Genomic DNA, 27480 nt, shown 5'->3' on the forward strand with positions numbered 1-27480 from the left:
GTGGCTGGAGAACCACCACTGGAAAATGTTTACAGCCATTCTGTCTGAAGGATAAGAAGTGCTGTGGTGACAGCAGGAACGGTTGAAAAATACCAAAAAGGGACAGTAATGTAGCAAAGACCATTTCTTAGTGGGTTTATTTACTTTGTATACAAAAACCCACCAGTCTGTGTGGCACAGTCGCAACCCAGCCAATGTCCTCTCGGGCCACTCCAGGTGGTGCTGCCCTGAAGGAGACCAGCACCTGCAGGGCCCTCACCCCAAGACCAGCTCAGCACAGCAGTATTGGTTATGGTTGTCTTCCCACTCTTAGGACAACTTAGGACTCAGCCTATGAGGTTGTATAGGAAATAAATAGGGTTTAAAGTGTCAGACTATTAATCCAAATTAATCAGTTCCTAAGTCAAAGGCAGAAATCTGGCCATTCATCTCAGCTGTAACCAAAGCTTTGCCGGTTATCAATCTCTCGTGTCTGAAGAGCAGCCTTCCTTACTCAGCTGTGTTTCTTACCACCTTCAGGAGTTTGGGTGAGTTTTCCAGTGCTGTGTCCTTTGCTGCGCTGTCTCCCATGCACCAGCAGCACATCTCTAACTCACATTGCTCACTGTCTTGCAGAGCTGAGGAGAAAAATCCAGGTGTGGAATCCACCTCAGCTGCATGGCAGAACAAATGCCACCAGGGAGATTGCTGCTACACTTCTCAGGAATGCAGAAGAACATTCATACAGAATATGCTGTAAAAATTGAAGAGGTTTCATTTTGTGGGCATGTTTGTTGGGTGGGATGGATTTGCATTATTATTTGCATCGAGCTGGTAAATGAGGAAAACTGAAGAAATGTAAATTGATCAGCAAAGTAACCTCTTGGTTTTCTGTTAAGTCTTGTAAGAAAAAGCAGCTCAAGCTAGAATTTATCCATTCCAGCGCTGCGTAGCTGTCAGGAGCCTAAGCCACTGCTTGCTGACTCAGAGGAAAGCCATCCCTGCAGTTACACTGCCCAGAGCTCCACAGCTGTTTACCTTCTATTACTGGGAAGGGAACTTTTAACATTCTTTTTCCCTGCTCGGAGAAACAACAGTGGTGAAGCCACATATTTAATACAAAAGTCAGATGCTCAGCTAACATAACATACTAACTTCTTTAAAACTGATGAAGTCATACCAATTTGTAGCAGCACAACTGGCTCAAATTATTCTGCGTGGTTTTCCCGCCCAGAAATTACCAAGCTATCATGTCATCTCAGTACCACAGCCCTTCATAGCTCTGATTCTTTATCTATCTCATCTAGGTAGTATTCATCGTCGGTGGTGGTATCGCTGTCCGAGTCCGAATAAGCTGCTGGGTCTTCCCCATAGGTGTCAGTCAGCTCTCGGGGGGACGAAGCAGCCGATGACATTTTGCTCCCAGCAGAACTTGAGCTCAAAAGCTCAGCCCTGTTTATAGAAGGGGCTTCCCCATCCCTGAGAGCACCAGGGTTATTAAGAAGACAAGGTCTCCATAATCGCCCTTCTGTGAGTGACCTCTTGATATTTTCCAGGAAAGCCAACTGTTGCTCTTTGCCAAATATGCCAAATTCAACAGAAGGATACATCAGATTTCTAGTGCTGTAAGATTTTTCATCATCTGATGCCCAGTTTTCATTCTCATCACAAGACAGCAGCTCCGAGTAGGACTTAAATCTCTTCCCGTGTACACCATCTTTTGGTAGAAAATTGCTTCCCAAGGCAAAGGTCTCATTGGCATCTCGAGCACAAACACCCTCAGAAAGGTGACGCTCACGCAGTTTGGCATGACTCTTGTGCAACTGATGGCTATGCAAGTTAGCATTTTTTAAGCTGGCAGACTGAGAATTATTTTGACACTGACCAAGCACTGTCTTGGAAGTCAGGTTTTGCTCTGGACACATGTCTGCCAGCAAGCAGCTATTCACACACGTGTTTGAGTTCTTGTCAGTAAGAAGTGGCACGGGAGGACTGCAGGCACGACTGCTAGCTCTTTGTTTCTCATCATCCAGTGGGTTTGCTGTAGTAGCATTGGGAGAGATGGGCTGGCTTTTGCTTTCTAACCTGGGATCAGGTGTTTGGGAATTCTTATTTCTTGTGGTTCCTGCTTTATTTGGTAATTGGGTTTTAACACTTGGTCTATTTTCCACTTTTGCTGTAGGTTTTTTGGGACTGATGGCTTCCTTCTGGGTGTATGAGCTTGTAAAAGACCTCCAACTGGTGTTTTTAACAAGTAAAGAAGGATCATTCTGCTTTCCAGTCTTCTTATTCTCAGCTGTTCTTGTTCTTGGCATATGCTTATCAGGGTCCAGACTGCGATTCTGATTTTCACTGTCCAACTGCAGGCATGGCTGATGGGAGCCTGTTGAAACTGGTGAGTCAAGGGACACGTCAACCTCTAAAGTAGTACTTCCATTGTTCTGTGAAAAAATATTACTTACGTGTGGTCTAGCAGGTAAATTTTTACTTGAAAATTTCCGACTTGTTTTGTAAACAGCTGCCAGTTTATTTTTAACTGAAGGTCTGTTTTTCCTTTTTTCTATATCTTTGACTTTGTCTCTTGTGCAGTCAGAGAGACGCTTGTTCTCGTCTTCTGCACCCTCTGTTACCTTCTGATCGGGTGTAACCCTGAGGACTTTATCCTCACAGTTACTGTTCAGACTGCCTTCACTGTGCTTCTCTGATTCCTGCAAACCACTATAATCTTTAGCCATCTGAGTACTCTCTGCATTTTGCTCTTTTTTAATTTCTGAATTCTTTAATTCATCTATATCTCTGCTAACCACTTTGTCTAGCTGAAGTAATGGACCAGCACTGGAAGCTGTGCTTACCTCAGAGGCTTTGTTCTGAGACTCTGAAAGCACTTTGCTACAAGAGTCTAAATCATTCACATTTTTTCTTGAACTGTCAGCCCCTAATTGCAGTCCACTACATTTATTATCATACAGAGAGGTGGTTTGGTGCAGGAAGTTTACTCTCTGCTTGACTCCAGTACTGTTGTCCCTGTATGTGTCTTCCACAGGAGGAAGTGGCATGTCAGCACGCTCTGTGCTACCCTTCCTTCCAAGGGAACTCTTCTCTCTTGCATGGACTAGTAAACTGTTCAGATTTTTACTGGTGTTCACTGTAGGGGGCTGACAGCAGTTTTCAGAATTTCCCTTCTGTATAGTATTTTTGTTTGTTGAAGTAGAATACAAAGGATTCTCTAAACATCTGCCTGGCTTGGGAGGGCTTGATAAAGTGGACAGTACCGGTGTGGACGTTTGTAAAATTTCCTTCCTTTCTTTTAGACATATTTCTGTATTTGAGCTGCTTGAAGCATCAGAAATGGCCTTACCTGACTTAGCCACTACTGCAGTGGACTGTGGACCACCAAAGGAAATTTCTTTTGTCACTGTGTCAGAAAGCACATTTTCTGCTAATGAAAGATCTGCTGAACTATCTTTCCTGCTACGAACCATACTCATTGACTTTGAAGTATGTATATTCTCAGAGCTAGGAGATAAGTGGGAATTCTCTTCTTCAGTAGTATCAGTAGTTCCTAAGTTCTGAGGTGTCACCAGAGCTGAAGATACTTTGTCACAAGAATATGGAGGGACCTCTTTTTCCAAACTACTGGGGAAAAACACATTTGCTAAACTAACGTGACCTTCATTTTTCTTGTTTTGTATTCTTGGTGACTGAGCATTTTCCTTGGGACAAGGTACATCTGCATCCTCTGGATTATCTCTGAAGAGGCTACAAAATGTTCTGGAATGCCTCCGTGGTAATGTGTAATAAACTGAAATTAGTTCATGATACTTGACATGATCTTCATCAACACAAACTGTAAATGTGCTTGTAGTTTTATATTTCTGCAAAAAATTTCCCCTCTCCTTACAATCTGAAACCACAGAGGATTCTCTTCTGCTTAGATGTTTACATCTGTCTGTCAGTTCAGCTGAGGTACTACTACTTCCTGAGTCACTGGGACTTCCTGCTAAAGGACTGGGGTAATCTTTTTCTTTGTTACTTGTGGCAGCATTTAATGCTGCTGATGTTAAGAAGGAATGTTTTGAGTTTAAACAAGACACATCTCTTTGATCAGAACAAAAGCCATCAGCCCTGCATGGTGTTTCAGACCTTAAACAACTGCATGTTGTTCTGCTTTCTCTAGGCAAAGAGATGGGCGTATCTGACATAACACTACCAGCAATGCTGGCCGATTTTCTAGGCAAGGTGTAATAAATAACAAGTGGGTCAGGAGATGTGAGGCTGTTTCTGCCAGGGGAGCCAGCAACACTGCAGCTACTGGTATGTCTCAGCAAGCCATCCTGCTTGTGGAGCCTTTTAATACAAGGTGAACTACTCGCTATTGTTCCACCTTCATTTTCAAGGCAAAAGTAACTTAGACTACGTTCAAAGATCTTGGAGTCTCCATCAAAGCTATGCATATAAATATTTTCAGAATTTCCATTTTGTGGAGAACTAGTAGTGAATTGTCCATTGCAGTCATTATTAACTAAAGTGCTTGTATTTTGCAGTGTTTTCTGTGAATTTTTTTTGGTAACACCTATTCTGCTCACTTGAGCTGTTTTTCCACCTACTGCTTGTGATTCAATAACTGTGCAATTTACTTTAGAACATTTCAAACTGTCTTTATGAGAAAGTGTTTGTGAAGAGCTTTGTGAGGAGCTAGATGAACATTCAGGAGGATGAGGCAACATGCCTTGGCAGTTTGCTAATTTTTCAGTGGATGGAGCAGAAGCAATATTCAGCACTGAGGACAGTCTCTTTGGAGTAGCTTGGTTAATGGCTTCTGCACTCCAGCTGCCCTGTTTGATGGCCTCTCTTTTTGCTGCATAATGCAGATTATGTTCCCATTCTTTCTGACATGGAAGAAAAGGTTCCCTCCTGCTCTCATCAGCTGGCAAAATGCAGGAAGGCTGACTGAACACACCGTTGAGTGGGCAACTGTTTTCCTTCATGTGTGTATTTCTTTTATCACCATTTGATGTATACATTCTTGCAGTATCTCCTCTGGCAGTGACCTGGGTTTGTCTCTTTAATCTTACTGTGTTAAAGAGAGAGGCATCACTTTGCAAGGTGGCAGAAGCAGGGCTGTTGAAGGGAAAACTCCGGGTGTTGATGTGGTTTCTATCTGCTTGCCGAGCCGCTGACTGTAACAGTATGTCCTCATCTGAGAGTTTCGTACCTTCGACCTTTTCTATTTGTGTAAATTCTGCCTTAGCACTTCTTTTGGCAGAAACGACTGAACTTCTCTCCAGTCCTTTTGTTTGGTCCTTCAAATTAGAAAAGACTGACTCATCACTTCTGACACTCAATGAAGACACTGAAGAGTTAGAACTTCGCCAAGGCCGACAGCCCTCAGTGAATTCTGAAAAAGTTCTGCTTGCACTTCTTGTTATCCTCTTGATATTTGTATTTTCTGGAGAATACATGTGAAAATCATTCTGCAGGCGCTGTGAACCAAACTTGGCATTCTTTGTATGTGCCCACTGCTGGTCATTTAAATTAGCCATAAGCACTTCAAAGCTGGCATCAGGAGAAATAAACACCTCATCATTGTAATACTGAGGAATATCAGCCCAAGAAGGATAACTGTCCTTTTTTCCATAAGGAGTGTTTTTCTGGTTTGCATACAACTTGCTATGAGAAGAAGTATCTTTGTAGTAGGATCTGGAGAGATTATTTTCCGATTTGTACAACGGATAATTTTCCCAGTTATCAAAGGGCAATGGAGAAGTAGCTTTGTCGGGGCAACTAACTCTGCTAAGGCAACTACTGCTTGAAATAGATCTTCTGTAGTGGTGTTTTGAGTGGTAGCTTGTGTATTTCTTGGTTTCTCGCAAAGAACTAGAATATCTACCATGGTCTGTAGCGTGAAACTCCATCAGTGACTGGGTTCTAAACATTTTTTCTGGAGTTGATGTTTGTCTAGGAGAGTCTGGTGTGTTGTTCCATACAATAGAAGACAGAGGAATTCTTTTTGGGTTCTGTCGACCAAACCTTGGTAGAAAACCATTGTTGCTCTCCTGTGCCAATGGATGCTGTGAACTAGATGCCAACAGCTGGTCAGAAGATACTGATGATGGACATCTCTGAAGGGAACATACAGAGTAACTTCTGCCAGCTGAATCCCTGTTCATACAACACTTGTGCCTAAAGCCACTGTTCCGTGTTATGGAAGGAGGATATAAGCTACCTTCTGAAGACCGTCCGAAAGAAGTGGAAGACAGCCTGCTGCTTAGCAGATGAGGATTTCCATCAACTGGATCACCATACCTGTAATCTTCTGGAAAGGCTGTCTGCTGCCAGTTCATATATGCACTGTGTAATTTCCTTGGTCTGATGAAGACACTGTGTTCATCTTTGGCTCTTATTGTTCTCAGCCCCTCTGGGAAAAATGTGCTAGGCACGTCGCTCCAGTCATTCCTGTGTTGCCCCCTACCAGCAGGCTGCCTCTTTGAAGTAGGAAAAGCACCACTGCATTGGACATCTGATGCACTGCTAGTAGAAATTGTCCTGTCCACCGGCTCTTGGGCTTGTTCCTGGGCCAGCTGGTCATCCAGATCATTTAGAACTGCACAGGGAAAAAAAATGATACTTACGTTTTGTTTTCTGTAATAATCTTCTATTAATGTTTAAACTTCATGTGCTAAATTAGTAATCAGAACTGGTTTTGAAAGGAGTCAGCTTCTCAGCATTTAAAAGCCCTCCCAAACCACACATTTTTCCTCCACAGCAGTCACCCATTATGACTACACATAAAAACATGTGCCGCTCCATGACTGATCTTAAAAATGCATTTTATGTAAATGCTAGTCTTTGCACTATTTAAAAGAAAAACAAAACCATTCGTAGTCTGACTTCTTACTCATGGACTGCACGTGTCTGTGTTCATGTGTGTGTGTAAACATCCCAAACCTAGTTTGTACGCAAAAAATCCTTGAATCAGTAGGCAAACCCTTCTGTGTATCCACAAAGCACAGTTATGATGTAACTGTAAGAAAACAGAATCCTGCAAACCATCAAACAAGCATTTTTGGTGGTCTGGCATGTCCACTGTTTGTTTCATTCAGCAAATAAGTTCACTAAATTGTAGCATCTTCCTTTAAAAATATGCACTGAAAATGGCATTTTCTGGATAAAAAAGAGTAGTGAAATAGATAGGAACCTATGATTCATTCTAAAAACAAAGCTGACAAGCAGTCTCATAAACTGAAATTAAACACTATACAGGTCAGTTAACCAAGATATTCAGTCATAAGACTAAGTGACACCAATGTATTTAAAATATTTTTATTGGCAGAACCAATTATACCTTTGCTAATTGTATTCTTTTTGTACTTTGAGAATAGCACACGTAAGATATAAACACAAAAGGATATGGCTGGCTTGTTACAGCATTTCCTAATCCATTTCAGTGAAAAAGGCTGACTGATCAGTCATTATAGATGTGTGCTAACAGTACAGAATCATTAAGAAAGCATTGCTAGGTATGTATAGCTGGAATAAAAAGTGATACAAAGGTATGAAAATTTTCATTGTTCTAAGTTTCTCCTCAGCACAGAAGAGAGAAGACTCCTGAGAGAGTCAGTTTGAACAAGAAAGAGACAAGTGGTTTCTGACTCTCCCATCTGGAGGACACCAGCCAAGATATGTATGCTTTTTCTCTCTCAGTGGGCAAGTGTGTACTGTTATGACTGACACCCAAACGTGGTGACAGACATGAGTTTCATAAGAACCACTCTCCACCATGCCCTGCTCTTCTCTGCCAGCACAGTGCACCCACTGCTTCCTCATCACGCTTTCCATCTGTGATCTCCTGTCATTTTGGGTGGTAGGAAGTAATAGTCATGGACATTGTATTTTTTTTTTAATTTGAGAAAGTTTATGGAAGAACACCTCTGTATTTCCATAGGCTGGGTCTGAGCTTGCCTCACTTCCCAGCAGTTAAAAAAAAAAAAAAATCAGGAACTTTTGACTGGTGCTATGAAGGCTCCCAGAAAGCTAACTGAATGCCATAATGCCTCTTGCTTCTTGTGGTTTGAGGCTTTACAGTTCACAAAACCAGGTCCACTAATGCATCATTATCTAAGTTATGCATGCAGAAAACTGGGATGAAATTCTTCTCATACAACTGTTATGTCTGCATTTAAAGGATGTGATATGGGCTTCCGTGAGAACCAGCAGAAAGAAATGTATTCTTTTAAGGTGTAATTCTTCTGAACTGGAGCAGCATGTGAAGTAATGCACTCTTAACAGTGACCACTGACACATCTTGAAGTCAGTCTCAAAGCAGAGATTCTGCTGTCAGACAAAGCCAGCAAAAAATAGCCACTACGCTAGAAAGTAATGAGCTGCATCTTTACAGCCTATGCTTTTGCAGAAAATTCTCTGAAACCACTCACCACAGTCACTTCTGGTAGTGATAATACTGGAACAAAGTAAGGAGACACACTTACCACTGAAAAACTCCTTCTCTAGCTGTTCATTCCATTCCTGTGTACTTTTCTCCATCATATCATTTTGGTTTGCATCAAAAGAAAGACCACTTCTTTCAGCTGACATTGCAGAATTGCACGTTTCAGCCTGTTGAAAATTGTAAGGCAAAGTGGTTTTAGTTCTACATGTGGGCTCAAATCACATTTTGCATGTCGCAGCACAAATCGTGTCACAAATCACAGAGGTCAGTAAGCTCTTTGTGGGTCCATTAAATACTGTATTAAAATCTATAACTGAGGATTGTAAAGTTGCATGCATTTTAGAGACTTTCACAGACATAATAAGGAGGTTTTCTCATCCTGTCCTCACACTGTAGCATGTTTTGATACATGAGTTATAATATCTTATAAGGGGCATAGTTTACTTATTTTTTCCATATGCATCCTTATTGCATTGTGTCTTTTTAGTTTTTCCTAATCACTTCTTCCTTGACCAGGACATTGTAAAATTCACACACTGACCTCCTAATGGAGATTTACAATTTAACACCACAGTCAATTTTCATATTGCAAGACAGCACTTTGGGGGGTGTGATAAATTACCGTAGCAGTGGGGAAAATGTCATCCGATTCCCCATCTGAGTTTAGTTTACATATGAAGCTTGAGAGGTTCCTATCCCATCCATATTTCTCTCCACTCACTTTCTCAGATGGTAGAAATGCAGACAACTGCTGAACTGATTTATTTTAGTTAAGACACTTCCTCTTTTTTTTAAAATAAAAACCCTTACTACTTTTTAGTTGTCAATACTTGTAATGTTTTACTTGTCTAGCTATAATAGCCTATTTCTATAATAGGATTTTCTGATAAGATCTTTGTTCACTGATATAGATTATGCCTTTGTTTTTGAAATAGGAGAGAAGGGAGGTGGCCAAATTACCTCCTCTATACCTTTGATTATATACTGTATAACTTCTTAGTCCCATCCGTGGTTATACCACACAACTGAAGAGGAGGAAAGACATGTTAGTAATACAGGGCAATAAAGTAATTAAACCAGCAAATATAATCCTTGGAGGAAATCTGTTTATTTCAACAGCGTGCATTTAAATTACATCAGAAATAAATCTGTTGTTTCATCCTGAAATTGAGCTTGTGCTTATAGAATGGAACATTCAGTCAAAAAATAATTTCCTACTGTCAAAATTTACATTTACTCAGTAATTCTGCACATGGAGATGTTACAGGAGAGGCTCTAGTGTACTGCCTGCCCAAGTCAGGTATTCTTTTCCACTCTTGTACAAATGAAAAGAAACAAAGTAAATACACTAGATTATTTATTCAGTATTGAGTTTTGACCTATTTGCAGGTTGGTTAGGCTGCCAAAATACATGAGGGTTTTCATCTAGGAAATTACCCACGTAATTATTCCGTCATTAAGAGAGAACTGAAACCTGATCAGAGCCAGACTTAGGGCTTACCTAGGAAAGCTTTGGCCTTGCATGGTTAACAGCACAAGCTCATTCTACTGCATTCAAGAGGCTCACAATGCAGACATTTTACTTGATGTTTAAAATAAGAACTGGTAAGTATACTATTTAAACAGGCATTATATCAACAGCTTAAACAAAGGGGACTGAGTTTTGAAAAATCTGTGGTTTACACATTGCTAACAATGAAGCTACTTACCGTTGCCATTTCTTCCACTTTCGAAGTGGGGCTAGCAGAATTGTCATATCTGTAGGCAGAAGGATTGAAAAGTTTGCTTAGAAAAAGAACGTGACGTTATCTCAGAAGCATCTGAAAAAAGACTATGATGAATCCACCCTTCCCCCCTAAAAAGTTCTGCTAACAAAAAAATGTTGGGGAAGAGTACCATTCAGTTCAGCCTTGTCAGCTTGCAATGTCCTGGGTGCACAGCCAAGAATGAAGTCAGTTTACTGATAGCTCAGTGTCTGCAAGAGCCATAAAGTAACTGTTTCAATCCAGCCTTACAATAAGATGGTATTACTTTCTTTTCCAGACAAAAATCATTTAGAAGCTACTACTAAGAGCAGGAGTTAATTATTTCTAAATCTGTAAGTGGTTTGCACCTGTGATTCTATTGTTTTTCTCTTGCGTTCCACCCTGCTCAGACACAGAGCTGTGCTCTGCCCCTGCACAGGAGGAGAGACAAACAGTAGATTGTTTTCAGTGTGAACTTTGGAACTTGCTGCTATTAACTGGAAACAGCCTTTAATTATCAATTTTTAACACATTATAGAAGGCTTATCTGCTTTCCTAAGCTATACAGGACTGCAAGCACTTGGCAGAGAGCTGGCTGGAGCGTCTGTGAGTAATGCAGTGGTTGGAACAAGCTGAGAAGCCCTGAACATAAAAGTTATTCTGTTCCACGGGGCAACTTACAGACATACAAATACAAAATAAACTAAAGAAACAAGGCTTGACTTCACTGAGTCTGTTTGAGTCTGCAGATCTTTATTTTACAACTAAGCAAACCCAGCCCCTTCAAAAGCCCTGAAGGAAATGCTGCTCAGCTTGTGCTCATTGCCAGTTCTTCCTTGTCTCACAAACTGTTGTTTCCCAGGAAGTTAAAACTTGAGAGCAAGTGAAATAGGGGAAGACAGTTCTGCTCAGTCCTGTTTGTCTCAAAGTCTTTTTGAATGACCTTGTTCTTAGGCTCTTAAAACCTTCCTGTGCTCAGGCAGACTACTTTATTGTGCTTCAACAGCAAGTATAAACCGGCTTGTTGGCAGGTTCTTTGTGGCCCAGCCTTTCCTCCTGAAGTGCTTTGTCATTTGTTTGCAATGTGCTTGCAGGCAGGGAAGAACAGTTGAAAGGTGCAATTTGTTTTTGCTTCTGTAATTGTGAACTGTAAAACCAGGATTCCTCTCTGACATGGGGTCCAACTGAAACCAAAGGAAACGAGCCTGTTGACCTCAGTGGGCTTAGGATCCATCCATCCAAGCTGAATCTGAAGTTCCTGATTTTTCCTTGTAGCACTGAACGTGAACAGCCAGTAACACAGTGGGTTACTGCTCCCTGTGAATGAAGCTTAAAGAACCAGGACTCAGAGACGTATGTAGCTCTTCCTTTAAACTAAAATAACGTTGAATATGTTTTAATGCATCTACAACAAAGTAAGAATGAAACTCACATTTCAGAGTTCGTAGAGTGATTTCCTGCACACCAAGATCAATGAAATCCTGTGGCTTAGTGAGTTACCTTAATTTTAACTGTATGCAAAACTAAAATGTGAAAACTTTGTTAGAAGCTCTCTTCTTCAGTTTTACTGTGCAAAGCTGCTGTAGAGTTCTCCCTGCCTGGTACTGTGCTAGGTGTTGGGTTAATTGCTCCTTGCAATGAAGCTGCATGAAGTAGACATGTTAGTTAGAAATGTCTTTTGATAGTCTAGGCAAAAATTTAATTTTCATTGGCACCTCTGGCATTATTCTAAATTTCTCCATGTCTTTGTTGTCACTGTTCTTTCAGAAATAACTGGTCCTGGCTTTCTGCTTTATTTTCCTCCCTGACAACTTATACAGACAAGGTTATTTTAATCTTTTCACTATGCCAATCCCTCCACTTCTCAAACCGCCTCATTATTTTTTCAAACTTTTAAAAGTTTTTCAACATTTCACAATTAAAGTTATGCATACTTCCAGAGAAATATTACTTGATTTTAGGAAAAAGTAATTCAGTTTCTTTTTTGGTTAAGGATATTGAGCAATGTTTACATTATTTTGCACACACATGCACGCATACACACACATATACTTGTAAACATTATCTATTATTCATAAACAGAAAAGAAGTTAAATTACTGCTCAAGTTCAGAAATACCTGACACCAAAAAATTACTCCTCACTACGGAAAACAAGAATTTATATTTTATCCCTTTGCACTTACACACATATATATCTTTTTTATGACAACCGAACATATGATTGAAAGTAAAAAATGCCTCTACTTACTGCTATTGCAACTGGTAACAATCATATAAATCCATGAATTAAAATCTGCTGTGAATTAGCATTTTCACTGAGGCACCTGTCTTCCCCAGGCCACCTCTGAGTTGTCTGAGTGTAATCCATTTTCTTCTATGCTATTCTCGTTAGTAGTACATAAGAAGGCAGGTAAGCACCAAACACACAACTCAAATATGCTGAAAACACAAACAGCATTTCTTTCCCAGTATGAATCACACTTACACATGAGAAGAGCGTAAGGATAAATTCAATAACACCAAATACCTCTGAAAGAAAAGCGATCAAACATTTCACTGCCTTCAGACTACAGTTACAAACCTTTTATTAGCATCTTCTGTATCCCCACATAAGCATACTCTTTTTTGCAGCATCCATAGTTTGTTCTCACAGGAAAACACCACCGCAGCTGATGAAACTGTCCAGTACAGAAAGGACCCTCTAAGCAGCCATCGGTATTTAGCTATTTAAACGCTTCTGCCAGTTAGGCTTACTTACAGGATTTACATTGCTGCCTCCTATTGTATTTCACTAGCTCTCCAAAGTAACTTTACCTGGTGAGAGGCAGATTATTTCAGTGCTTTGTCTATGCATAAAGCAAACCACATGCCACGGCAACACCTAGAAGAGGGTGGGGGAAGTTTTCGACAGAGAGGCGTGACTAGAAAATGTAGCAATCAGCTCAGTTACACGTCAGGATTGACTTGTTTATTTTTCAAGCTCTGCTCTGTAAGAAATCAAAGGCACCGGAGCCTGAGATAGATTTTCTGTGGAAAAGCCAGATATTAGACAACACATATTAGAAAAGCTGATGCAATGAGTAGGCATGGTTTATTGTTTTGCCTTCTTACATTAAGAAATCATTTCAATGCTCAGATTTAACAGCGAAGCCTAGACTCTCTCTTGTGCATCAGTGACCTTACCATGCACTGGATACAGCACCTGTGAAATGGGACTCTCAGTTACACAAGTGCCCCTTTATTCTGCAGGGAGAGCTGGGGCCAGGTGTTGGTGTGTCCCAGCATAAGAGCCATTACCATGTTACAGGAAAGAAAAGGAAGCCAACAACATGTATAGATCAGTGTCCAAACTTTGAAATTTTTTTTTCTGTGCTTCATTTCTCTGTAGAATCGTTAACCAGTTAACATGAACAAAGCTAACCTCACAGCCTCTATTCAAATCTCTCCTTAAATCTCCTGCTTTGATACAAGCACTCCACCATGGCAAGCTGCTGTGCTACAAACCCTAAACATCAGATAAATCGCGATTTCTTCAAACCTTGCATTCCCTATCATTGTTTTTTATAGCTGTCCCTTGTTTTAGCATCATGCCACCTAGGAGCCCCAGGCATGGACCAGAATACCAGGCACAGATTCACAGAGTGAAAATCAGCTCTTTGTGCCAAAGATCTTGCAGCTTCATACTTCAATTTTGCAGCACTCCACAACGCACATTTACCTATGACTGCCAGTCCCAAGCACTACCCTAAGGTGCACACCAAAATAATAGTATTTCACTCAGCTGTGGCTTTGCCCACACAGGACAAAATTTAGGAGAGAACAGTCAGCCTAACTACGCTGAAAGCAGCCCCCCTGAGCCCTGTTCCCTCTGAACAGCAGATTTCTGTGTGGATGGCAAGGGAGAAGGATGCCCATCAAAGAGCAGCTCCAGCGCTGTGTGAGCCCAGCTCTGGTTCAGATCCAGCTGAAACCAAAGCCCTGACGAAGCACGGAAGACAAAAGCACTGGAGGGCCGCCCTGTTTTCCCGGCTAGAGCCAAATCTGCCAGCCTGCCTCTGAGCTGCCTCTGGGCTAGACATGGTGGGAACTGATGCAGGAGAGCTGCCTGGGGCAGGTACTCTCTCCCACGGCCAGGGAAAGCTACTCTTTCCTGTTTTATCACAGCCATAGGGCACCAGATCCCCAAGCGCCTTACGACTTGTCCTCTTGAGAGGGAATTAGCTGAGCAGCTGCTGCAGTGTCTAGGGGCTTTCATACCCTTAAAGCTTTATGCAACACCTGAGCAAAACAGATGTAACCAAGAGAATTTACCTATTACTTGCCACTTAGTCCTCATTTTTCTGACACAGAACAGATAATCTCTCATTACATGACCAAGTAAAACCCCAGTTTTCCTAGTGAGGTCACAGGCAAGAGACTGGAAAAGTAATTTTAACAATGTTTACTAAGCAAAACAGAATTCATAGACTTTATAAAGGTTGGAAATAACATATGTTCTGATTATAGCTCACCGTGGTTGCTTCTGAGTTTGGTTTTTCCTCGATTTTCTAAAGGAGAAAAGCCATGCAAAAGGTGATCTGAACCCCAGAAAGGAAGCTGGCGTGTTCTTTTGTACTTGAGGATTTGTGCAGGATGACATTTTTAATTCTTTATGATCTAAAAATATAAAAATTTGATTTGTTTCAAGTTTTTACTAAATACAATATTAAAATATACATTAAAAGTTACATCTTCGTAAACAATTTTCTTTTGCTTACCTTTTATGCCAGGAAAATCCCATTTTATTGACATTTTTGGACAGCCTATGTGACATACTAATTTACATTCACTAACTAGAAGACTAAGACAAAGATAAACAGGTCTGAAGTGTCAAAAAGTATTATTTGCTTCGGGTGTTACAAGTGAGATGAATAAGGCTGATTTTCAGAAAGTCATCAGCACTCAACCATTTGAAAACCAGAACCATTTTAAAATACAGGCAAATTAGACACTTAAAAAGTAAGGCACCCAGAATTGTTAGGCACCTTCTTGTCACTGTTGTAAGAATTATGACAACCCTGCATATACAATAGTTTAATAGATTGTAGAGTAACTATATAACAGTAACAGAAACTAAGGTATCGTCTCTATCATACAGTTTTTTATGCTGGGATTCCCATGGCCACTCAGATACATTTTTTCTGCTACAAACTGCACATCAGACCTGTATTTTAAATGCAAGATGCCATGAATGATTTCTTTGGGAATGTTATGATTTAATTTCTTTGAATGGAACATAAACCTAGGCTACCTGTAAAAGGAGCTGGCCATTGGTGTGAAAGAGAGGATGAGTATTGCTCACTGATTAGGGAAAAAACATGCCACAGAAACTGGAGGACAAAAAGAAGCAAGACTTCACCCAGGAATAATGCACCACATCTTTTTTTTTTTTCCCCACTTAAAACATTGCATGCCCAAAACAATACAACAGCCTGAAAGTGGCTTATCCAATGACTGGAGAAGTGTCACTGGTAACAACAGCACGGGGCCTCGTCCAAAATGAAGTGAATAATTTATGCCACATGATTTAAATCCTGCGTGTAATACATGGCTTCCACTTCAGTGACAATCACTGTGTTTTACAAAATGCTGCATCCTTTACCCCTTTCGGAGGCTAACCTCTTGGTGACATCGCCTTGACAATGAAGGTGCCATCAGGAGAGTCCTAATAGCACTCTGCCATAGCTAGGATGGTCTAAGGATGTAGACAGAGCAAGGCTTGCAGGGTAGAAGTAGTACCTTATTAAACCAACTTATGCAGTTGGAAATAGCAGACAAGCCTTGGAGGCAACCCCTTCTTCAGATCTGAAATAGAAACAGCAGCTTTCCAAGGTAAATACCAGAGCACAATTACACAGAGTTTAGTTAGATAACACATCAATTAGACCATCTCTGAAAGAGAAAAATAGGAGATAGATGTGGCCTAGAGAATATGTTGCAGAAAAAGAGTCTGGAAAGACAGATCTGTTCTGTGTAGGTCTGCAGTTTCAGAAAAATTTTCAGGGTTTCACATTTCTTTTGAAATACATGACTCTGCTTCCAGTTGCTATGAAGCACAAATAGGAATAGCGCAGTGAAAACATGCAGAAATGTCAATGGAATAAAAGCATGTATTATGCATGAAAACTTTTCTGGATGGAAAGTGAACCAGACAGTAGAGAATGCTATGCTTGGTACAGAGACACTGTGTCTTGTGCATATTCATTTTGGATGGGCAACTGAACCAGTAAAATGAGATCTCCAGGAGCTGCTTGCTGGTCAGCCCAACTTCCCAGGCTGTCACCCACCCTGATAACCAGCACTGGCATGCCTTTAGTCCAGTGTTACCAGGACAAGTTTTCCAGTAGTACAGTCCAACCTCTCTCATCCAAACTCAGCTGACCTACGTATTCCAGATGTCATTTAGGTGTTTCTAGTTTCTTTAAGAGAACTAGGTAAAGCTGAAACAGTTTCTGTACAAAGTAAACACTATTGTGTTGATTGAGAAACCAACACTATATTTACTATAATTATAGCACCTTCATCTTGATTAAGTAAGGATTTTTTACAGTGAGGACTATCAATCACTGGAACAACCCACCCAGCAACACGGCAGAGTCCCCATCACTGGAGGTTTACAAGATGTGACTGGATGGTGTGCCAGATAATCTCATCCAGGTTCCCTTTCCCATCAAAGGCTGGACCAGAAGATCTTTTGATGTCCTTCCAGCCTGGGCTGTTCTATGATTCTAACTCTGAGACAAGATTATCAGCGATTTTCTGTTGTGACTCCCAGCTGTGCTTTTAACATAATCTGCTTAAAGAAACATAGTAATTTTGAAAATATATAGAATCATAGAATGTTTTATGCTTCGAGGGACCCTGGAAGTCCAACTCCCTTGCAGTGAGCAGGAACATCTTTAACTACATCAGGTTGCTCAGAGCCCCATCCAGACTAACTTTAAGTGTCTCCACAGATGGAACATCTACCACTTCTCTGGGCAACACACTGCAATGTTTCACCACCCACACAGTAAAAAAAAACATTTTCATATATCTAGTCTAAATCTGCCTTCCTTTAGTTTAAAACCATTACCCCTTGTCCTGTCACAATAGACCCTCCTAAAAAGACTGTCCCCATCCTTCTATCAGGTCCCCTTTAAGTACTGAAAGGCTGCAGTAAGGTCTCCCTGGAGCCTTCTCTTCTCCAGGCTGAACAACCCCAACTCTCTCAGCCTTTCCTCACAAGAGAGGTGTTCCAGCTCTCTGATCATTTTTGTGGCCCTCCTCTGGAACTGCTCTGACAGGTTCATGTCTTTCCTGTGCTGAGGACACCAGAGTTGGACACAGTACTGCTTACCAGGTATCTTTGGTAAAACTTTGTAAAGAGAAGACAGAAACTCCTAAGATATTACATTCTAAAATAATAAAAAGACATCAGTTTGGCAACCATTATCATATAGATAAGAAAATGGAAAAATGCAACTCACTGATGGTTTTGTTCTTCCTTAGCTGATGCTCTAATGGTGTTTTTAGCATTCTGTTGACATCAGTTTCATTCTGAAATTTTTTTCTTTGTATTTCTTCAAACCATTCTCCAGTCACTCCCTGCAGCTCTGTTTCAGACTTCTTTCTCTTGAGAAGTTTGCTAGAAAGCAGAATAAAAAATTAAAGCCATTTTAGCTATTACAAGCACATAACTAGGAACTCCCCCTGTTATTCATTTAAGCATTTGCAGTATATTTCTACAAATAACGATTTTTTAAGATACAGTGGGACACGATACATTCACAGCAATCACACAGAAGTGTTAGTGACAGCAGAGTTCTCCAGCTTAACAATGAGGTTGTGTGGCCAAGGTAAGTGGACAACTCATATGCTTGCATTATCCTCTGCCTCGAAGAAGTACATCCTTCTTCCTTGCCAGAATTAGGTAATAATTCATAAGCATTACAAAACTAATTGAAAGTAAGATTAAGTTCAGTCAATAATTGAATTAGAATAAATAGTACTGTAACAAAGCAATTCTTGAAATATTTATTCACTCATTTAAGCAGCAGCAATAACAAGATTATTCTGATTTTCAAGATGAAACTCACTGAGGCCCTGCCAGTGAGGTGCCCACCACACATTTTCTATGTAAAGGAGAATAACAAGTTGTCAATTCAGTTAATGGGTATCCATGCAACATGTCAAACAAGTTTATCACATTTTCCTCTCTCCTTGCTGCATAGTGATTCTGCCTGCGTTTAATATGTACGGAAGCAACTAATAATGAATATGAATGTTCTGCCACACAGAGGTGAAGCCTGAACAAGCTACACACATGTGGCTGCAACTGAAGAAGCTGTTTAGTAGCAAGTTCAGGTTTTCGACCAAGAGGTCACAGGAATGAATCCTTTATCTGGGCATAAAAGAACAAGATACAGTTGCAAATGAGTAGGAACAGTGCAATGGACATGCAAAGTTATTTGTTTTCCATTTATATCAGACAAGTGCGTAAAGTACAGAAGCAAAAGTGGCAGATCTGCACTCCAACTGATTCTGATGGTAACAGAACAAGACTTCATGCACAGCCTAGGGATGCAATACTAATGTTTTAGCAAGGTTTTAATGTAAATATTTTACCTTAATCAGTGGTAGAAGCCATGTCTAAGAATAAAGATGCTCTCAAAGAACATAAATTACTTCAGTTATCAATTTACATAAAAATTCAGGGTCTCTGAGACAACGTAACTTCACAAAACAAATTTGAAATGAAATATCTAGTCTGGAAACAGATGTATTGCCATCTGAAACTGGTATAGGGTCTATTGTCCATACTAACACCTATTGTTCATCTGATGGCATCTGAAGAATAGGAGGGCAGGAGAGAGACACTTGTGGTGAGTGAGCAAGTATTTCCCTTGAAGATCACACAGACAGATGCACAAGTACTACCCATTTGAAATAAACTCACTACAAAGACAATAAGGTTAATCATCGCAGATATTGCTGCACCACGGGAGTGACTAAACCCCGTAAACGCCATCTGCAGCCTGGCAAACAGCCCAGCAGTGATGTGAGACAGGAGGAGGTGATGAACAAAGTGCTATCAAGTGCCAACTTCGTGACCTCACTCCTGTGGCCTCAGCAAAGGGGATCCAAGATACCAGCAGGAGTAAAAGCACGCAGAGCCAGGCATGAGGTGTTCTGGGAGCGGCTGCAGTCGCGGCAATTGCCCGGAAAACAAGCCCACAGTGGTTTTGTGAAGTTCTGGAAGTAGAGACCAGCTCTCGTACCCTGCCAGGACACGCTGGTTCTCCTCCTCGGGGCGAGGCCCGTGGGGCTGCCGCTGTCCGGCAGCACAGCCGCGCAGCCGCTGCCCCGGTGCCTGTCCCGGGCAGCTCCCCAGCCCCCTGGGGAAGCAGGCGCTGTCTGCGTGCAAATGTCTGCTTGCTTTACGTCCACGCGTTCCGGAGAGAAGAAGAAGTAGGGAACCCCACGCTTACTCGAACGTCGATTGTATCAGGCACTGCATGGACACGCCTTTCCCCAAAAAACATATTAAAATCTTGCACAAACACTGTCATTAATATTTAAACACTGTAAAGTCTTTAGTGGTACGTGCTTGGCATTATCTGTAGTCATTATCTGTGCATGTGCTGCTTTTGAATTGTGCTGTCATCCCCAGCTTATGCAATAAACCCTTTAAATTGCTGGTGCGTATTTATATTTACACATGCAGGCCCTGTATATTGAACCCTGTATATATAGTTATGTGAGTACTGAACAACATGATACATTATATGTAATTGCAATATCGCATGACTATTAAATATTTCTCTTTTGCAATGACTCCCAGCCAAACCACATCATTTCCCTCTATACCTGCTCTGTCAAGTCTGCATGCCCCCTCACGATACTAACGAAGGACAGTTGTGAGCTAGAAGGAAAGACCGTCTCAAGAAACAATTACAGCAGGAGATGGTATCTGCAGCCAGTATTGCAATGAACTTGCCTTTGAGGCAGCGCTATTGTTACTTGGATTGCAAATTACATATTGAGACACTGCTCCGTAGGAGTGTCAAAACAACTAATGCCCTCTAAACCAAATGTACTAATCCTGCTTCCCTGTCCGCTCCATCCATCCTTCCTCCTTGGTTCTCTACAGCTACCCCGGACACTTGGAGCCACTTCCTTCTGAGAGGAGACAAGGCCACTGTGACACAGAAAAGTACCTGTGGCTGTTGCAGGATTAAAGGGATTTCCATTCCTCCAGTCTTCCTTCACAGGAGACTGCTGCACAAACCGGAGCAGGCAGCAATCCTAAATGACTTCACAGGCTACACCTCATTACCTTTTCCCATCTATTATCCTACACAGCATCTAAACTAATGAATCACTCAGGAGCAATTCCTTTGCACTGTTTTTAAAACCATCTCTTCCTTACTGGCACAAGGATGATCCAGTACTTTTTATACAGACGTCTCTGGGGAAGTTAACCTAAATGTTTCCATGAACTAGACTTTCATGTGGGTTATCATAAATATTGCGAAAAGAGCTGTAGCCTCCTCCTGCCACTTCCTGTTAGGATAATAAGGAGCTTTAATTGCTACTGTAAGAGGAAAGGTATTTTCTCTACCATCTTATCCTGAATATAAAGCAGAAGACAGATGTGTAAGGTAGTAGAAACAGGGTTGCCCAATAGGACATCTAGGGACATCTCTGCTGTTTCCAGGGGACGAAGTATTCAATCTCCCTTTTGTCAAGGGAGAAACTGATTCCTAATGATATCAGCGGAAGCAGGATTTGGCCCTGAAGGACTCTTACCACACCTCATGAGAGAACAGGTACACAGCAACCACTGAGCACAAGGAACTGCACCGAATGAAGGATAAGCAGACCACTGTTTGCTCATTGGATCAAAGTTCTTGGTGTCTGAGAAGAAAAGGCTGAAAGGACAGCAGGTAAAGCCAGTGCCAAAAGCATGACACAAAAACTACAGCAGGGCAGATGATCTGCAAAAACAGCTACCTAAAACAAGCTTAAGTCTTTACTCTGTTTGTATTCCTTACTTTGTCACTGACAAAAGGCTAGAGATGTTAAAAAATTAGGATTCAGGCGCTAATTTTTCTTCCCCTCAACTTATCACCTTGCCTCCACTGTATACATTGTACCACACTGGTGAACTGTGCATCTCTATCATTTCTATGGGCAGTTAATTTCTAGAAAACTCTGGCTGTTATCACGCCACAAGCAGCTCTAAAATGCATAGACAGGAATATTTTCTTATGGTGCCTTTTAATTTTATAAAAATAATTTAAAGATATACTTTCAAGTTGTCATCCAATTTGAAAAAAAAGAAGGGGGAAAGAAGTGTTACTGACAACGGAAGTACTACCACAGCTGAAGTACTTGGAAAAAATAATCAACTGCCATTTCATATAACCATATAATAGCAATAACAACAACATTCTGGTTTCCAAGGTGCCAGAGAAGCTCCTGTGGCAGGTTAATCCTACCAGGAAGAAAAATAACAATACACAGAGCCAAGGTACTCTTTCCTAGTACACCATATGCACAATAGGTCTATTTTCTAAGGCAGTCTTTATTCTTAGTAACTGGTGTATTTTTACTCACAGTTAAGCCATCTTTTGTTTATTTTTCTTTCTTGCTGTTTTCTGTTTGACTCAAGTCAACAAACCAAGTCAGCCTCATTTTTAGGTATAAAAGATTATGCAGAAGGAGGTGAATCAGAGGAAAAATGACGCCCATGTTTTGGTTGCACACACTACAAGACAATGTAAAAAACTCTTAATGAAAATGCACTTCTTTTTTCTTTGTCTTTTGTATTTGTAAAATTAAGAATTTCTGAAGTAATTCCCCCCCAAAAATCACAGCCTCCACTATTTTAATGAACAAAATGTTGCATTGGTAATAATGGTTAATTCTAACCTGCTAGGTCATTGCTCATCAACCATTCATTTAATTTTCTCTTCCCCCCAAATACTAGTTTTCTATCAAAGGCATCATTTTTTTAATTATTGTTACTGCTCCTGTAATTTTTATTATATATTAAAAAATGTATTATAACAAAACTGACAATATTATATTACATAATATTTATTTATTCATATTAGTATTACTATCAATTTAATTGCTAATTAAATTTACAATTGCCAATCACTTGCTAATATTGCTATCAATATTATATATTGGTTTTATAATGCCTGTTAACCCACTAAGTTGCTCTCAGAAGACGTATTTGTCTGAGTATGTGACCAAGAAAACTAAAATGTGTATTGGCAAAGAGGATGTGCCACAGTGAGGAAGACCTAAGAGTGTGTTCGTTGAATGTTTCTTTCTGACCATGACCCAAATACCAATAAATGTAATGGGAGGACTTTCACTGTCCTAAACAGGCATCAGGCCAGGCTGCTGGAGAGTCGTCTAGTGGTGACACCTCTGAATGGAACAAAGCAGCTGGAAATGCCAAGAAAGTTCCACTTGAACCTGAAAGGGGAAACACTTCATAGCCCAGCACTGCACTGCAGGGGATATGTTTTCAATCCTTCTTTGATGGGGGCATAAAGTTGCCAGCTCACAATTTTCCCTAAATATTTAAATTTCAGAAATGTGCTAAACCAGAAGATGGAAGCAGGGACAAAGTGCAAAGGGAATTAATATTCTCTAGTTTCTCCTCAAACTGTACATTAAATAGTCAGAAGTACTTTAAAACACAAAGAAAAAATCACGTGCTTCTGCACGATTTTGATATCCACCCTGCAGTACCCTTTCAAGCAGCAGGTAGGGCTACTCGAGCAGATAGCTGCAAACAGCAAATGTCATTTTGCCCCTGATCACTTTTTCTGACAACAGACATCACATTCACATGTCAAGTCATGTTGTGTGTGCCAAGGATACAGGCAGGGAATATGTAAGTTAAAGGCAGAACATCTTTCCTGCCCTTACTGAAGTTCCACTTTGTCTACTCATGGGGAAAACCCTTGCATTTCCATCTCTCTTATTTTTCATTAAAAAAAATCTAATCACAAGATCAATTAAATTTAACTAAATTTAACTAAATCTAATCACAAAACCTGACATTATTATGCTACCTCTAGTCAACAGATTAATTATTTTAAATGAAAGCTGATCACCCGCTTTGATAGAGGCTAATGTGGCAATATGTACATTCATTACTCACGATCCACAAAGACAATGAGACTATCAGCACTCACAGAGCATTCTCATTGGACTCCCACTGTGCCTTGAATACTTACTTCACTCTGTAACTCACAATGTCTTTTGCATCTAAAATTTATAACTTCAGCACCCACTGTACATGGCTAAAAGGTATGTCTGTTTTTTCCCCAAAACATCATAGAATCATTTTCATTGGGAGAGACCTTTAAGATCATCAGGTCCAACCATCAAGCCAACACTACTAAGTTCTCTGCAAAAACAGAATCAGAATCAACTTCTCCTATTCAACTGAATGAACATACTGCAGATGACTTACTCTAGCTGCTGTTCTCCTTCAGCAAGTCCAACACTCCATTACACTTTCAGCTTTTGTCTGTTCCCCTGGGCAAGAGCACAGGCTAACACTTCCCTTTGAAGCAGAAAACTCAGAAATGTTGTAAGGGCAAGGACAAGGTTCATTCTCATGCTGACCATATAACTCCTCTCTCCTCTGGCAGCTCAGGAATCATGAGTTCTCAGAAAAGCTCAGAAATCAGGAGCTCAATGACTGTCTTCATAAAGTTTTTAAAGCACAGAGCATTGAAAACAGACCACAGGAGCTGAGGGTGATTAATCACCCATCTCAAGCTATAAAAATGCCACAAAACATTACTTTTAACATGAAACTGTTTCTTTAGCAGCTACCCTGGGTTTACAGTAAAAACATTATTTCAGCCCTGCTGGAACAAATAGAAAAGGCTGTAAGTCTGTATCTTTTAATTGAGTTTATACATACTTAGAAAAGGAAAGCTTTTAGTCCTTTGGGCAGCTGGTCAACACGACTGAATGAGGTGAAATACCATTAGTAATGTCTCAACTGTTGGTGTCTCTGCAGCTCAGACTGGCTCTGCCATTTCCTCTACAGTGAGTGTGAAACAGGGGAAAGCTCCACTCTCAGAATGTTTTACACGATTTACAATCTCTCTATACAGGCTGAAAACGACAGGTGGAAAAAAAAGGGTGTTACTTTATTATGGTGTCAATACTCACAAGCTACCTACCAATATTATGTGGTAATAAGAAAACAAATCCATGATGCAATGGAGAAGAAAGCTACCTATCATTTTTAACGTGTGTCACATAGCTTCTGAATGGTAGTTATTAATGTCTCTAATCAGATGATTTAATTAACAGGAATTTCCATTAGCATTAATAGATGCTAACAGGTACAATGGATGTAATCCTCCATGCAAAGATTCTGATTTGTTTGCCAGGGGTAGATGTAGTCTCAATCCAGAACTATCACATGACAGAAGAAAATTCTGGGGTCCTGAATTTCTGTCCTGGAAATCTTACATGGAAATACAGATGTATACTGTGTGTGCCACAGGACAGGTTGGAAAGCTGGGGGTCAGATCTTCTTAGGTCTCTCAGTAAATCTGAAGCTAATGATTAACAGCAGACATATTTACTCTTCCAGGGTAGAGCTGCTAGTTGATTGTGAGACCTTTTATAAATATTGATAGCATGCAAAAAGTCATCTCTGGAAGTCATTTACAGGTCAGCCGTGGACTGTAAATTTAATTGCCTTACAAAGACGTACAACGCAGCTGCTATTCCTCGTGTTACTGTATGACTTTCTTTATGTAAAACTTTTCCTAGGTAACAACTTAAAGGGAAAAAGGAGGAAAGAGACACAGGTCAGGTGAGAATTCTGAACGAGAAGCTGGTTTCAAATGAAGACCAAGGTCTCATCTCTGCATGCAGGTTTGTGTATGATAGCCCATGGCTCTGGACAGAGCTCTAAAACTGAAAGGCTCCAGACGAGCTTAGATATTTATCTGTACAGAGCTCAGCTTGAAGCCTAGGGCTCTCAAAATACACATATGCAATTTCATATAGTTGTGCAGAGTCTCACACAGAGCTGAAGCAAAATTTTGGCCAACAGAAGTAAGACAGGTCAGAGTGTACCTGCGCACAGTTTATGTGTTACTATAACACTACAAAAGCCTCATTAACATTGCTTTAAACTAAGGAAAGCAGTCAAAGGAATGGATGTAAGCTCTGAAAGTTGGCACAGTGGATGTTCACCTGGAAGTATTTATAAGTATGTAATATGTACTTGCACAGATCCTCTGCTATAGTAGCTTAGACTCTCACAATTCATCGCAACTCTTCTACTGGAAATAGAAATATTATCATATAATAATAATTTTAAAGATAATATTTGTATGTAGATAATTCTATGTATACATATAAATACATATTTAAGGACACACAAGTCTGTAGTGGTGGAAGAAATAGACTGCAGGGCACCCCAGCCACACTGCTGCAGTTTTGCTTGACTGCAGCTCTCTGCACTCAGACCCCTGTACCTAGAAATCCAAAGTCATGGCAAGCAGAAATATGGTTCCTTGATTATCCCAACCACAAATTAAACTTGTGTAATTTATGCACAATAAAGTGTAAACAGACTGCACTTTTCATCATTGATTCTTAGCTTTTGTTTTTGTGGTTTTGATGTGTTTGGTACACATACCTATTTATTTCTGATGTACGACTGATAAAAATAATGTAGTTTATGGTAGGAATTTAAAATGCAGTCATTGAAATACAGCTTATTACATTTAACAGTGTTAACATAATCCAGCTGCAAAGAAGGTTTAGAAATACGTTTCATATGAACATTTAGATGCAAAAATCCTCAGGAAGAAGTCCCAAATTTTTCCTACTTACTAGAATGCATTCTCACATGATATATGTAAGTTGTGAAACTTTTCAGATTGTCAGCTCCAGAGAATTAAGTAATTTTTCAATTTAAAGCAAGTACAGGAAAGACTGAAGTCTGTCCTTAGACTATAGTCCTGTGTTAAAGTTATGGAACACAGAAGGAAATGGGGTCTCTATGCCCAAAGCCCAAAACTCCCTTGGGTGGAATTCCACCTGATTTTAAAACTAGATTCAGAGAACAAAATTATTTTGAAGGACGATTAAATTCAGTATACATAAAACACTGACAAAAACTGAGTTTTAAAGAAGACAGACACATGCAACATTTTCCAAATGCTGTCAAAACAGTACCTGCTACAAACCAATGGACATTGGCTGAAGTTTTGACGTACAGCCCAACAAGCTTTGCTTTCCGCCGTTAGTCAGGTCTCCCCAAGAGCCACGTCTACAGGAGGTGCAAGAGCTGCATGTCTAGACAGACCCAAGAACTTGAAGTACCCCTGGGACCAAACCCAGCAAAACTCGAGCACCCTGGGCTTCAGAAGCACGTGCTGCAGTCTTTGCCAGGATTACAGGACATACACAATCCGAATGCGCCACTAGAGGACAGCTGGGCCAGTACCGAAGGAGACACCCAGTCGCTCTGAATATGAACCAGTGCTACACATTTTTTACATTTTAATATTTCTGAAATACGTGCGAGGACTTGAAGGTGTTGGGACATAGGCAGTATACAAAGCTGTCAGTACCTGAAAACATTTCTGTGGTCCTTCCAAGGCCACTGTAGACTGGTAGTCATTCCTTCCCTTACAGCAAGGACAGGCAGCACGGGTTCCATTTCACTGGCATTACCTTCCAGGGGCACACTGACTCTACCACATGCCACTGGCATTACAAACGACTTTTAACAGGCATAATAAGAAATCTGAGCTAAGTGAGAGTGACCATACTTCGCTGATGTTTTCAGCATTTTGGACAGTTCTTTTCACCAGGACCTCCATGATTGTTTGCTTGCTTAATATGGGAAGGAGTCTTCTTCCACCTGAGGGCCATTTCCAATTCCCACTAATAGCAATTATTATTTTTAATTCTGCAATTGAATTGTGGAGTAGACAATGGTGGAGTAGTGTTGAGAACACAAAGACATTACTATTGGAAGAGTCAAACCTGGGAAATGCACAGACTTCCTACCAGGTGCGCAAGTCCTTAAATGGGTCACAACTCCACAGAAAAGCTAACAAAATTTGACTGTTCTGCATTAGCTATTCCAACATAACTCCCCATATTGACTGTCTAGTCAGTAGTTAATGCTAGCTTGTACTGCTGTCTGACCTATTTATTCTTAAAGCCTTGTCAATTTATCCATATAGAATCACAGAATCCTTTAGGTT

General features: G+C 40.5%; 1 protein-coding gene across 1 annotated transcript; it reads right to left on the minus strand.

Moving 5' to 3' along the window:
* Positions 1 to 1253: 1253 nt before the first annotated feature.
* On the minus strand, positions 1254 to 17840 carry EXPH5 (exophilin 5; the record flags this gene model as incomplete). Its single annotated transcript, XM_008942344.1, has 5 exons — positions 1254 to 6583; positions 8469 to 8595; positions 10138 to 10186; positions 14686 to 14830; positions 17683 to 17840. Coding segments are annotated over 5 exons (5809 nt in total), but the record flags the coding sequence as incomplete, so codon positions are not given.
* Positions 17841 to 27480: the final 9640 nt, after the last annotated feature.

This window comes from Merops nubicus, unplaced genomic scaffold (genome assembly GCF_000691845.1).
Source record: "Merops nubicus isolate BGI_N331 unplaced genomic scaffold, ASM69184v1 scaffold26116, whole genome shotgun sequence".
In the NCBI taxonomy this organism is placed as follows: domain Eukaryota; kingdom Metazoa; phylum Chordata; class Aves; order Coraciiformes; family Meropidae; genus Merops; species Merops nubicus.